The 13,775-nt window shown below is 35.2% G+C and overlaps 1 protein-coding gene across 1 annotated transcript; it reads right to left on the bottom strand.

Moving 5' to 3' along the window:
- Positions 1–1,439: 1,439 nt before the first annotated feature.
- On the bottom strand, positions 1,440–13,242 carry LOC145676116 (uncharacterized). The gene is made up of 2 exons (XM_081747012.1): positions 12,544–13,242; positions 1,440–3,117 (listed from the first exon to the last, which is right to left on the bottom strand). The coding sequence occupies exons 1-2, from the start codon at positions 12,903–12,905 to the stop codon at positions 2,310–2,312; spliced, it is 1,170 nt and encodes a 389-aa protein (XP_081603138.1). The 5' UTR covers positions 12,906–13,242; the 3' UTR covers positions 1,440–2,309.
- Between the last annotated feature and the right edge of the window lie 533 nt (positions 13,243–13,775).

Genomic DNA, 13,775 nt, shown 5'->3' with positions numbered 1-13,775 from the left:
AGGATAGTATAAGTAGTGAAAATATATCAGGACCTTATCTCATATATGTTTAATAGGTTTAAGCAGTAAGTGATTTTGCTAGACGATCAATCGAATTTTGTATCACAGTTAGCGTGCTATACCTGTTTTAAACGTTCCTGTTACGTCCTGAGATATAGCGTCATTGGCGGAAACAACTTCTGCACTACTGTACACAAATGGCCCGTAAATTAAATACATATGCGCAGACAGTGACGCTAGTGGTAAGGTCAGCATAGAAACAAGAGCAAAGCAGAATATTATGGCCTTCAACATTACACAGTTAACACCATTAGTAAAGATTGAGTTGAGATGGATCATGCGACTATTTGAGCAGTCGTCACGCATGAAAAAAGGCACTGATTTGAAATGAGGTGAACAAAAAACCCATTCAGCTATACCACTCGTCTACAATTATTACAGTTGCATGTTGCAAATTAGCGACTACCATTAGCATCGTGCGCAAGTGCAATTGCTACTTAACGGATTCGCTCCTACGACCTGAATCATACGCCAAAATATGTAACTCGCAGAGGATTACGGGGACACCGTGTGCGAGGTCATACGTCACTTGCACCATAGCAGCACTACGCTTCTAGGTAAAAATGTGTTTCAATTCCCGAATAAGTTAGTAAATCTGATTTTTTTCAACCACCATACCTGTTCTCTGTAAATGTGGTTTTGCCTTGAGTTTCAATAGCCGTCGTGAACTTGGACATTGATGACAAATCAGCACACGTATGCACCTTCTGCGTGGTAGATTCGGGTTTGATTCCTTGCAAGAACTTGTGTGGTTTGAATGCCACATTAACATATCTCGCATAGTCTTGTTGCTGAAAGGGAGGCTAACCTCAAACGTTAAACTTATATAATCTAACATCCATCTCACTTGCTACTTTCGCCAGACTCTCAGCAAATAACTGACTGCCAAAGAGTTTTCCTGTTTCGACGCCAAATTTACAATTGCGCTATATGCTGTTTACTGAACACTGCATTCTAATGCTCAGTACTACGTGAAGGCAGGCGTGAGACACAACCTGCAGTCGCCATAATCTATAGATTCTTCCTAAAGACGACCAACTAAGACATGCGACTCGTATTGAACTCCAATTGTTTACATTTTAAGGAACAAGTACGGTAACGAACTATACCGATGAAATGTAAGAGGTGATTGCTCACATCAAAATAAGAAAAGTACCAAATTGACCTGTAACAGTGCGTAACTTCAGAGCAAGTTTTCCAAAATAGTGAAAACGCTATAGACGGCATATACTATTTTAAATTCAAGAAATAGTGGAGTGATGGTTAAAATTCGTGTAAAGTACACCATACATATGCAATTTAAAAGTGAATATTTCATCAGTGAGCAATGGGTGTGCGAGTAATCCGTACAGGGAGTAATTCCCAGAGATACTCGCAACTGAATCTGCCAATACGCTTTTATTGCAATGTAAGTAAAAAGTAGACAAAATTGAAGCTTTGACAGAAGACGGACGTGCTAGAAACAGCCAGCAACACGATTCGCAGCGTCCGAAATAACGGATGCTGCGATGTCTCTTGTTGCGGAATATTAATCTTTTTTCACGTATAAGCGTTAAACTAATCATCACAACAACCGTTATTCCGAACATGAATTGTGTTGCTGGAAGTCCCTGATACTTCCGATTCTCAGCGTACCATTCCGTCTTTACTGCTGTCGAAACACAATGTACAACTTTGGACACATCTTCCAGTTAGAGCTTACACAAGAAAGATGTTGAGAGCATGTAGGAATTACACCCTGCATTCATAAATAAGTATATTCGGATTTCGTATTTATAACTTGTTTTATCCTCATATGGAACGCGAATAAACTGTTTCTACGATATGAATTAGGGCACCTTGAAATTTAGCTTTCTCACGATTTACGACGACGGACCTATACAATTTTTCCCATAACTAAATATGAATTTTTTTTTAGTTTGACCGGACTATCATCATCATATATATATATACCCTATCCTTACTGGCAGGTCATGTGCCCTGGCTGAGAAGCTTCCATACTTCACGTTTCTCCGCTGTTTTCTTCTTGACGTATAACCTTACAGTTTTTGGAACCTTCTAATTATTAATAATAGCCTACCTCTTTTTCCTGCCGCCATATCATCTAGCATTTCCCTCATGATGCAACTTCTTAAGCAACTATCAGTTTCTTTAACAGTTTTCTACTTGTAAGCATTAACATGTGTGCTACTATTAGTGAACTTCGACTTTATCATCTCCATCCAGATATTTCATGTGTATGAATTTTATCACCTGTGTGTGCTAAGATGTTTTTGTAAGTTTGAATTTCGACCAAATATCTTTCCACATACTTCGCACATATGAGGTTTTTCACTTGTATGCATTACCATGTGTCTTGCCAAACCTGAACTTTGCCTAAATGCTTTTCCACATTCTTGGCATGTATGAGGTTTTTCACCTGTATGTATTAACTTGTGATTTGCCAGATATGAATTTCGACTAAATCCTTTACCACATTCTTCGCACGTATGTGGTTTTTCGCCCGTGTGTATTAACATATGTTTTTTCAAATTTGAATTTTGACTGAATCCTGTTCCGCACTCTTGACAGGTGTAGGGCTTTTCGTTTGTATGTACCACCATGTGTGATGCTAAAACTGCAAATTGCCTAAATCGTTTATCACATTGTTGGCATGCATAAGGTTTTTCACCCGTATGTACTAACATGTGTTTTGCCAAATTTGAACTTAGACTAAATCCTCTCCCACACTCACGGCAGGTGTGAGGTTTTTCACCTGTATGGATTAAGGTATGTTTTGCCAACGATGAACGTACATTAAATCCCTTTCCACATTGTTCACATATATGAGGCTTTTCTCCTGTATGTATAATTTTATGTCTTGTTAAACCCGAATTTTGCACAAATCCTTTACCACATTCATCGCATATGTGCAGTTTTTCAACTGTATGTGTTAATTTGTGCGTTGCCAGATCTGAAATTCGAGTAAATCTTTTTGCACACATATGGCATGTATGAGATTTTCCACTAGTTTGTACTAACATCTCTCTTGCCAAAGTTGAACTACGACTATGGCACCTGCGAACAAATTCAAAAAACAACGATATGCAAATCGAGGTAACTAATAGAAAACTCCAAAGAAATGCATTCGCTTGCATGTAACATACATAAACAAAAATAAAGCATATTAAAGGTAAGCCGTTCCAAGGCACTGATACGTCATACTTAATAATAAACTCACGTCTATTATTGTAGAATTTCATGAAATCTTCTAGATGTAAACCATATCTATCTATTCTCTAATCAAGAGGATCTTCTTTGTTTTTCTATATCAAATTGTACCTACATTTATATATACGATATCAAATTAATTCAAGTGCATACCATGTAACGTATGTTACATTATGGAATGAACCTCTCTTTATTAGCTATAATAGGTGAAAATGGAGGTAGGATATCACTGAAAACTTTATGTATTATATCATTAATTTTTCTTCCACAGAATATTCAGTAAATGACGGAACATACTGCAATGAGAAGGAAAAAAACAAAACACCTAAAATTTTGCACGAAACACGTCAATTGAAACAGTATATCAATCTCTACTAGTGATTTTTATGTGAATGCTTTTAGGTATAATTTTAATCCACACTATGATCTTTACCTCTATTCATATACAGGGTGTTTCAAAAAAACACCGACACCGTTCGTGGGGTTTTTCCTGACACCAAGATAAAACAAAAGATATAGACCAACTTTGGTGCACAAATGCTGCATTTCTGAGTGATAGGCTACCGAAAACATGAAAAAATGAAATTTAAAGATCAACTTATATCAAACTTAATTCATAAAACCTTGTATTTATAGACAACATTGTGCTTTCCTAATGTAAGCCAGCATCGAAGAATGAATTTCCGCTTAAATGTGCACTTTTTCATGCTACGACGAAAATTTTATCCGAAAGGCGGGATGCAATTAATAATTTTGTGTAGACAATGTACTTAATCTGAACCTTAGAGGGCTAAGTTACAAATAAACAAAGAACGCTTCACTAACGTTTTACAAGAAAATCTTATTGCCCCATAATTAATACTGAAATTAACTTTGCTTAGATATTGATTTATAGTCAACACTATCATTTCCATTTAAAGGATACCTGCAAACAAGAATTCAATGTGGTGTATAAGATACCGTTTTTAAAGGTACTAATAAACTATTTTGTCGAAAAGGTACGTTATAAGTTACCTTCTACTAATAAATCTATTCTTAATCTGCTGTAGATAACCTGATTTATATACATGTATATATAACATTTCGTTAGTTAGAAAATACTAAAAATATTATACGCAGTGTTTACACTGATTACATAATATACTTAATTAATAGTTTGAAATCTTGCTACTACACTCCTATATAGCGAGAGAAATGTTAGTGACGTTACAAGCGATTTATCTGGAACCTAGCCACGCCTCCAAAGGAAAAATATCGGATCAGATAAGCTCCCAACAAAGCAACAGAAAATTTTCAACAAAAATTGCATCATAATACACTATTACATGAAAGAAAATGAAACAAAGCAACAGTAGTATATGATAAAATACAAGTATTTGCAGTATAATAATTACAATTTTAAGTACAAATACAGAGTGTGGTTTATTTACTCACAGGAGGTAACAAAAATATTTATTTCACTCGTATAATAAAACTACTACTTGAAACATCATCGTCAGTTAGAAGCGACTGTGTCGCAAATAATACTAATAACTCCAGGACAAATTTGAAATGACACAAATCAAAAATGCGTTGTTCATATCTAGGGCCATTCTCATGTCTGTCTAAAATCTACAAAGAAAGTAAGTCATAATATATTTCACTCATATAGTAAGGACCCGATCACCGAAGTTGCCATCCGCAGTTAGAAGGAGAATAATTGACAATAGCTGGTCAAGGTTCGAAACATATTCCAAGTAGAATGGTTGGGACAGTTTTTAATGGTTTGTACCTAGGGATATTCTTACATTCCTCTCAATTCATAAAATAAGCTCAAAATTTTACTCGCCTAAGGAAAATGAGATGACTAGTTTGAGTCAGAAAAGAAGTAGTTTAGATGACAAGTTTGAAACAAGTTTAATATAACCATCGAGAATTTTTTCATTGATTGTCCGTATAGAACTTCCTACATCCTTCTTCATTCTACAAAAATAAATCACGATTTACTTCATTCTGCTACTAGAGATAGTATGGTGTCAAATGCATACTTCTACGATACGTTCCAGAGCGGTGCAAACAACACGTTCAAATTCGGAATGTGTTGTAAAAAGAACGAATGGAACTTCCTTTGTACTTTGTAGCTAGGAACATTTTTACAGTCTTCTAAATTCTAGGAATGTAGAATTCGTAATTTTATACACTTATCTAATAAACATGACAAAATTTTCAATTATATTCTGCAGTTGGAAGTAGAATTGTTGCAATTAAAAGGTTCGACTTCGAAACATTTTACGACGAAACTTCCAATCGCTCTATTTGAAACATTGTCCAACTTAGGATTGGCAATGGTATCTTTTCTTTTTCTCAACCCAACGGATTTAATTTGAAAGACAGTCCCTATTAGGTAAGTGACATAAATTATTTTATACAATCTAAAGTATGCAAGCTGTCCGTTGATACTAGCAACGAAAAATTATCAATTCCTTCTATTTTTCACTTACCCTACATTTTGACCTCTTATTTTCACCACTTTGAGATATTCAGGTGTAAGAGTATGATTTCCAATCATGTTATCGGTACTTCATAAGTGTAATAAATTTACATAAGAGTTATTATTTTCTAGAACCTAGAAAAGTGTAAGAGTGCCCTTGGTAAGAGCCATGAAGATATTTCCAATTCTTCTACCTGTAACATGTTTTGAATTTTACCTACTAATGGCGGATATTCTCCTTCTAACGATAGACAATACGATTTGAAATCATGCCATTCTTATAAGACAAGTGAAATGAGTTAATATTTTCTGGAAACTAAAAGAGTATAAATATGGAGGTAGATAAAAGTTCCGTAATGTGTATTACCTTCTCCTATTTGAATCGTGTTCTGGAACTGTGTGGAATATTGGTGCCACTGTCAATATTAAAGAGGAGAGTGTTTCTGAGATTGATTTTTTTTTTTTGTAGATTCCTGAATTATACATAAGAGTAACTTTATCAATATATATTTTGTAGCAATATTTCTTGTATTCTTTGTTCAAAAAGAAATGTGAAATAAAGAATATTTATTGAGTTGCTTAGGTAAAAATTATTATTACTATATTACTTCACAAATTCGTATTTTATTATGTGTCAGTTGAAACACCAGCAATTGAACAAAAAGGTAAATGTTTATTGACAATATTTTGAAGGAGAAAAAATTATGGGAATAAATAAAAATAAGGAGCGTTTTTGGGTTCTCCTTGTCTATTCCGGTACAATTACCCTTGCCTATTCAAAATAATAATAACAGAGCAAAACAAATACCAATGAGCATTTACTAGGCAAGCTGAGAAGTGTTCTTCATTTATTTGGTCCTAATATTATCAGATCTGCCACCAATCAGGTTAGTGGCCCTTAAGACTATGGATTCGACACTGGTAGTGGCCTTTTTCGATCTCACATTTCTCCCCTTTGAATTTCTAGGGTGCCTTACCTCCATAGTACTTTTTCCCAAATTGCAAGTCATATATGTATGTCATCTTGCTCTTCGAAATATGTTACGAATCGAGTTCCTTTTTTATAAGGTGATTAATTTGCGATATATATATGGTGCCTTCCATTTCAATTCAGGCAAAGCATGTACCATCACCATCTCAAATATTGTTTAAACTTTTTTTATAACAATTAGACGTGTTTTTAAGAGACCCATATTTTTTTGTTTTGTCGAAAAAAATTTTCCCGCCAAGTAATGGGCCATCAAAGACGGGGAGTACAATTTATGAATTGTAGAAGACATGGAAAATGGTCAACTTCGGAGCCTCACCATTCGGCTATGAAGACAGGTAGAGTTATAATTCTTGTTGTGGTATGCACATAGGTATATAAATCAACTATATTTTATTATAGTTTGGTCTGCGCATGCATATCTTTTTGTACATAAATTATCAAATGAACGTCAATTTATCTGAAAAGTCGAAGTTTGAGAATATTTTTCGAGCACTTTCGGTTTGAATTTTAAAATTCTGTTTTCACGGTTGGTAAGACCTAGTTACCTGCTTTCCGAAAAAAAAATGTATTGCTTCTGTGTGCAACCGTTTTGATGCAAAAAATTCGAGAAATTGTAAAATTTTCAAAAATCGCCATTTTTGGGTGCCATTTTCTCGAAAACACCATCTTTTAAAATTCTAAAATTTTGTCAGATGGTTCAACTTTACATGAATAATAAACACGCCAAATACCATTCTCGACCAATGCTTCATGAATTAACTGCAGCCTTTTAAAGTTAACGCAGTTTCGTTAACTTTGAGGTCACAGTTAACCACACTGGGAACAATAAAAGTGCAATGATTTGATGATGTTTGTGGTTCACATTCATTAAATGAAGAATAAAAGGTTTTCTTGACTGTCTTTTTTATTATTTTGATCAAGAAGGCTCTCTAAAATAATAAAATGAGCCTCCCCCTACTCCTCCGTTTTCTTAAACCGAAATAATCTGAGGTGAAAATTACGATTACGAAACACACAAATTTTAAATTTACTTGAAATGGCCATCCAATAAATTTTGATGATCTACAAAAAGCCTGAACTACTAACTCAGTGATGATTTGGAATGCTCCAGACAAAGTCCCAATTAAGTGCGATGTCATTACAGTGATCGAAAAAGGACAAAATTTTTAAAAAAATCGAAACGTTTTCTTACGCATTCAAAAAAAAAATTACTGACTTTTTAAACAGAACAATCCCACCATAAGAATCGATCACTCGGAATTTTACAGTATTCGACTAAAGTGGTCAGTCCGTAACTTGCGAAGGAAGTGTGTATGTGTGTGTGTGTGTATTGTGCAAATTTTAAATTAGCTGCTACTGCGTTGCTACAAATCAAAGGTGCAGCCTGTATTGAAGCTGTCATGAGTGACCTATTTCCTTTAGTAGTATGATCCGTGGAAAAGGACTTCTGTCTTCTTCAAGAATGTGGTGAATGCCCTGGAGTGAAAGGAATATGTGTGGAGTCTTTAATTATTGATCCTGATGAAAATGAAAGTGTTACATATGCCATATGCAAAAACAATAATTTCGCTAAAAAACTGTGCCACTTTCTGTTTTCGTATCGTATATTGCTGGTTTAACTGTAAGAATTGTAATTCATGACTACATCAAGAAAATCCAAAGAGAATTAATTGCTACCGAAAAGCACCGTATAAAATTTCAAGATACAAATTCTATTTTACTTCATGTGGACTTCGCTGAAAACTGGACCAGTTATTCTGCAAAGTGAAATTCAGAGTTATCAACGGAATATGAAACAACTCACAGTTTTGTTGTAATAAACGACGATAAAGCACAAGATTCGGCTCATGTACTCATAGCCATAGATAAGATTCTAAAAATACTCGAAGAAAAGCGAAAATATATTTTATAGAAAAAGGTCTGAATACGAGAAAATAAGTGTCTACAAATTCCCAAACCGTGTCAGTGATTTCTGATTGCGCTGCATCCCACTTTAAAAATCGCTTTCAGATGTTCGAGATGCAGACAAGTCCGATAAAGCAGTGATTTTGCAGTGAAACCGGCCATGCAAGTGTTTCTGCGACGGTATTGAGGGTGGGTGGTGTAAAGAACGTGGCAACGCGGCATAACCTTAGGCAAAAACAGACACACAGTACTAAAACCGCAGAAGAAAAAATGAAATGAAATCTAAGTTTTACGTTCCACGTTTATGCCGGTTAGGCTAAAGGAGACGGTGATAATGAGAAATGAATGAAATGGTGGAATGCAGAAAGTAGGAGGAAACGGGATAACCCCGAGAAAACTCACGAGCACGGTGTTTGTCCACCACATAGCCCACACGGTGCAATCTGGGATCGAACCAGGGACCCCACGCACAGGAGGTGAACGCTCTCTCTACCACTGAGCCCCTATTAAAACTGCAGAAGAATTCGTGAGTATAGTGCAAGTACAAACTCCGGGTATTACTCTCGTTTTGTTGCCTGGAACTGAATTCGACGACTTCCGGAAGAAAAAAAGGGAAAGTATGTGACCGGTAACTGGTATTCAACGAAGTCATCATTGGCTTTCGGAAAATGGCGAAGTTTTTATGGCAGTAACGGGTCACCATGAACTAACTTCATGCTTCCCCCAAAATCGAACTTCTGCAATTCAAAGTGTAGATTTAAGAAATCTGCAAAAAGAAACTTTTGTTACATACATATAGGTATGATAACCAGTGGCGCGTAGCAAAAATATTACGAATAAATCATGAATCGTTGAAGTGCTGTTTATGCTTCCACATGGACTTTCAGCATTTGTGACTATCGACAATGTGCTACGCAGGGGCAGACCCAGGACGGACTTCTCGAAGGGGGGGGGGTTATACTCCTACTTAGAGCTACTTTTAAGAGCTCCAAACTCTGCGATCGGTTTTATTTGTATGTAAAATAAAAAAGTTTCTTCCCCCTAGATCCACTCCTGGAAGTGTTGTGAGTGAGCCAACACCTACTGGAGCACCTGCACGGTTACATGCTATTAGCGAAGACGACACCAACCAAGCAAATGATTGGTCCATGTAAAAAAAAAAAAAAAAATAAATAAATAAATAAATCAGTGAAATTTTTTTTTCGAAGACCATTTTAAGTAAGTGAACTTGAAATTTGTGCGTTTCGTAATCGTAATTTCCACCACAGATTATTTCGGTTTAAGAAAACGGAGGAGTAGGGAAAGGCTCATTTTACTAATTCAGAGAGTTTTCTTGATCAAAATAATAAAAGAAACAGTCAAGAAAACCTTTTATTTTTCATTTAGAAAAATAAACACACTGCTGAACAAGACTGCACTTCAGCAGTGTGTTTATTTTTCTGATTTTATTTGCAAGACGTATGACTATGATTGTGTATTCTTCATTTAATGAATGTGATCCACAAACATCACCAAATCATTGAACTTTTATTGTTCCCAGTGTTGCTAACTGTGACATCAAAGTTAACAAAACTTCGCTAAATTTAAAAGGCTGCAGTTAATTCATGAAGCATTGGTCGAGAATAGTATTTGGTGTGTTTATTATTCATGTAAAGTTGAACCATCTGACAAAATTATAGAATTTTAAAAGATGCTGTTTTCGAGAAAATGGCACCCAAAAATGGCGATTTTTGAAAATTTTACAATTTTTCGAATTTTTTGCAACAAAACGGTTGCACACAGAAGCAATACAATTTTTTTTTCGCAAAGCGGGTAGACAGGTCTTACCAACCGCGAAAACAGAATTTTAAAATTCGAACGGCAAGTGCTCGAAAAAATTCTCAAACTTCGACTTTTCAGGTAAATTGACGTTCATTTGATAATTTATGTACAAAAAGATATGCATGCGCAAATCAAACCAAACTATAATAAAATATAGTTTATTTATATACCTATGTACATACCACAACAAGAATTATAACTCTACCTGTCTCCATAGCCGAATGGTGAGGCTCCGAAGTTGACCATTTTCCATGTCTTCTACAATTCATAAATTGTACTCCCCGTCTTTGATGGCCCATTACTTGGCGGGAAAATTTTTTTCGACAAAACAAAAAAATATGGGTCACTTAAAAACATGTCTAGTTGCTATAACAAAAAGTTTCAACAATATCTGAGATGGTGATGGTACAATTTTATATTTTTTTTTTTTTTGCCTGAGTTGAAATGGAAGGCTCTATATATCAAGAGAGCAAATTTTGAAATACCTCTTCTCCTTCGACGCTTCCTTCTCTTCACTTAAGGTACACCTAAAAGTTATATATATAGCCTATTATTTCTTGTAAACTACGGTGTCATCGTTAAAACTAATTTGAAGTATACCTACTCTACGGTGTGAATTTTTATACCACAACGACAAACACGCAGACATTCACGGGTGCAGATTTACTGTACATAACAAATTCCTAATAATATTTTAACAAACTAGTATGTGCAGTTACTTTAAATATGATGTGTTCTTGCCTGTGAGATGCCTATCTAGGTAGAAATAAAGTAATAAAGGTCGAACCTTTTATCCTCGGATTCGACCACAAAATAGGTAGTAACCATTGTAAGTTAAATGAAGTGAAGTATCGTAAGTAAATGTGCCAACTTATGTTGTGCAACTATAAAAATGTCCAAAGTTAAGGAATCTACGAAATTCCGAATTTTATGTTAGTAATGAGTTAGTGTGGAACAAATATGTAAGCAATGGAAACGTATCAGGGCGATACCTACAACGTCTTTAGTAGCGTACAAATACATAATTCAACATATAAGATCAGAAATTGTGTCATATACAGCTTTTGTGCTATCCTTGTGTATATCTATATTCACCTTCTGTGACACGTGTGTTCCTGAGGGACACACCCCTTTGCTTCTTCTCGTATCATGCTGCGCTCTTGTCCTGACTTAGTTAGATAGCATTCATTTTCGGTGGCCATCTAGCACAAGTTCGTTAGTGCTTTTGCACACTGGAGCCATCTAAGGTGAAGCCATATTGAGGAATGCAAATCCGCACCCCAAGAATGATTGTTGAGTACATAAAAAAAGAGGAAAGGAAAAAAGGAAAATCTAAATTTTACCTTCCACGTCTATTGCGGCTAGGCTGAAGATGGTTCTGAGGAAAAATTAATGAAGTGCTGGGATGAAAAAGTGGGAGGAAACGGGAGAATCCCGAGAAGACTCAAGAACATGTTTATACATCACAACTTTCTCTTGGCGCGAGTTGGGATTTAAACAAGATCGTATTTAACAGAGGTATACAATCTAGCACTGTGCCACCACTTCCCCAAATATAAAAAAGTCGATTCCTGAAAAAGAAGCATATAGGCAAAGAATTTATGTATGGATCCTTAAAATAAATTTGCTCCCACTTTTTGTTAGAATTACGTTTATCTTCTGTTTTGCTGTCTTTGGAAGTTCTCCGCAAGTGTGGCTTGGGTCATCGGAAATTCTAGGACCTCGTTCAGTCACGCTACCTGTCCTTGTACAGAAGGCTTTATATATGAAACACTATCGTAGAGCATCCATATTGTAAATGTATGCAAGAATTAGTAAGAAATGTGTAATCTATAATAAAATTATAACTCTATTAAAGATCCGATCTACATAAGATTTATGAGTGGTATCGATCACTTCTGTTTTTGTGTACAGCTAGTCTATGTGTGTCGTGCCACGTCTAAACTGCAAATTATTATTTACGTTTGAGGTATCGTCCATACGTAACTATTTCTCGCGAAGTATTGCTGTTTACTATACAAATTTCGAACCCATGTAACTGCATTATCAATCTGAACCAATTTCTACATAGAAAATTTAACCTTACCTGTCTTGCTCAAATTCATTTAAACTTTTTGTTGTTAATTGTTTGCAATCATTAGAGTATGACGCACAAGACTCTGGAAACACTATTTCTCTTAGCGTTTCTATATTACTTTCAAATGCGGAATCTTCTACTGGAAATTCTGATTTCATCGTATCAACGTTTAATTTCACATCCGAGGAACACGTAGCTACATACTTCTCCACTGTTTGCTCTCCTTCTCTTGTAGATAATATTAAATCTTTGTTGTCAGTCATCGGTTCATAGGTCCACTCTTTATCTTCGAGTGAATCTTCCTGGGGAATGTCATATTCAATTTCTTCTTTGCACATTAATTCCAACTTAACTGTCGCCTCACCATCCATTATATCCTTCACATTTAATACGAATGTTTAACTGTGCTTAACACCTGCATTTTCTTTTATGCTGCTAGTGTTCATAAAATGACCATTCATAGAAGCAACTTTATACTTGCAGTCAAACATAACATTTTAATAAAATACAGAATAACTAAGTGCTGCCAACACTCAATGAGAAAAAATGGCTAAAATCAATAGCTGAAAATGGACAGAAATGGCTAGAACTAAAGCTTACGCGCTGAGACGAAGCAAATCCAATTCCTATAATAACATAAAATTAAAATAAAACTCCCCAAATAGAAATACAGTAAATGTCATCATCATCTTCTTCTTTTTCGTGGGAATTTTTTTTTTGTCTCGGTTGCTTGTTTCAACTAGTGATGGGCAATGGGGATATTCCCGGTGGGACGGGAAAAAAATGGAAATATTCCCAGATTTACTTCCTAGCATATAAATTCCCGGGAAGGAATTTATTTCCATTTCTTTACTTTACCTTCCAAATTATAAGGACCATATGATTAATTACTTCATTTGCATTTATTATGATTTACTTCTAGGTTTTAAATAATTTGGAGGTTAAATTAAAATTCGCTGACTGTACTTTATATAACTACTAATATGAATCTTTATGCTTTATTTCCATTTGCACTAAAATGTGGCAAAGTAGAAATGAACCTTTTTGTAATGTAATGTAAAAATTATGTAGAAATAGAGATGAAGTACTATTAATACACTCCGAACCACCGTTAGTAATAGGTGTCGGTCTGTCTCCTGTCTGTGACTCGAATTTCTGAAGAGGTATCTGTGTCCGGACTTCTCTTACATAGTGCATTAACGCATGAAATTTCAAGAAATAGTAGGAACAAATGTCGTGTG

This window comes from Thermobia domestica, chromosome 18 (assembly GCF_964235325.1).
Source record: "Thermobia domestica chromosome 18, izTheDome1.hap1.1, whole genome shotgun sequence".
Classification (NCBI taxonomy): Eukaryota; Metazoa; Arthropoda; class Insecta; order Zygentoma; family Lepismatidae; genus Thermobia; species Thermobia domestica.
The sequence above is the reverse complement of the archived record's forward strand: the minus strand, read 5'-3'. Positions and strand labels throughout refer to the sequence as shown.

Excerpts from the sequence above, each read along its gene's own strand:
- LOC145676116 (XM_081747012.1), bottom strand. The coding sequence starts at position 12,905 with ATGGATGGTGAGGCGACAGTTAAGTTGGAATTAATGTGCAAAGAAGAA. Across the intron at positions 3,118-12,543 it reads AATGAATTTGAGCAAGACAG|GTGCCATAGTCGTAGTTCAA; the intron begins GTAAGGTTAAAT and ends ATTTGTTCGCAG.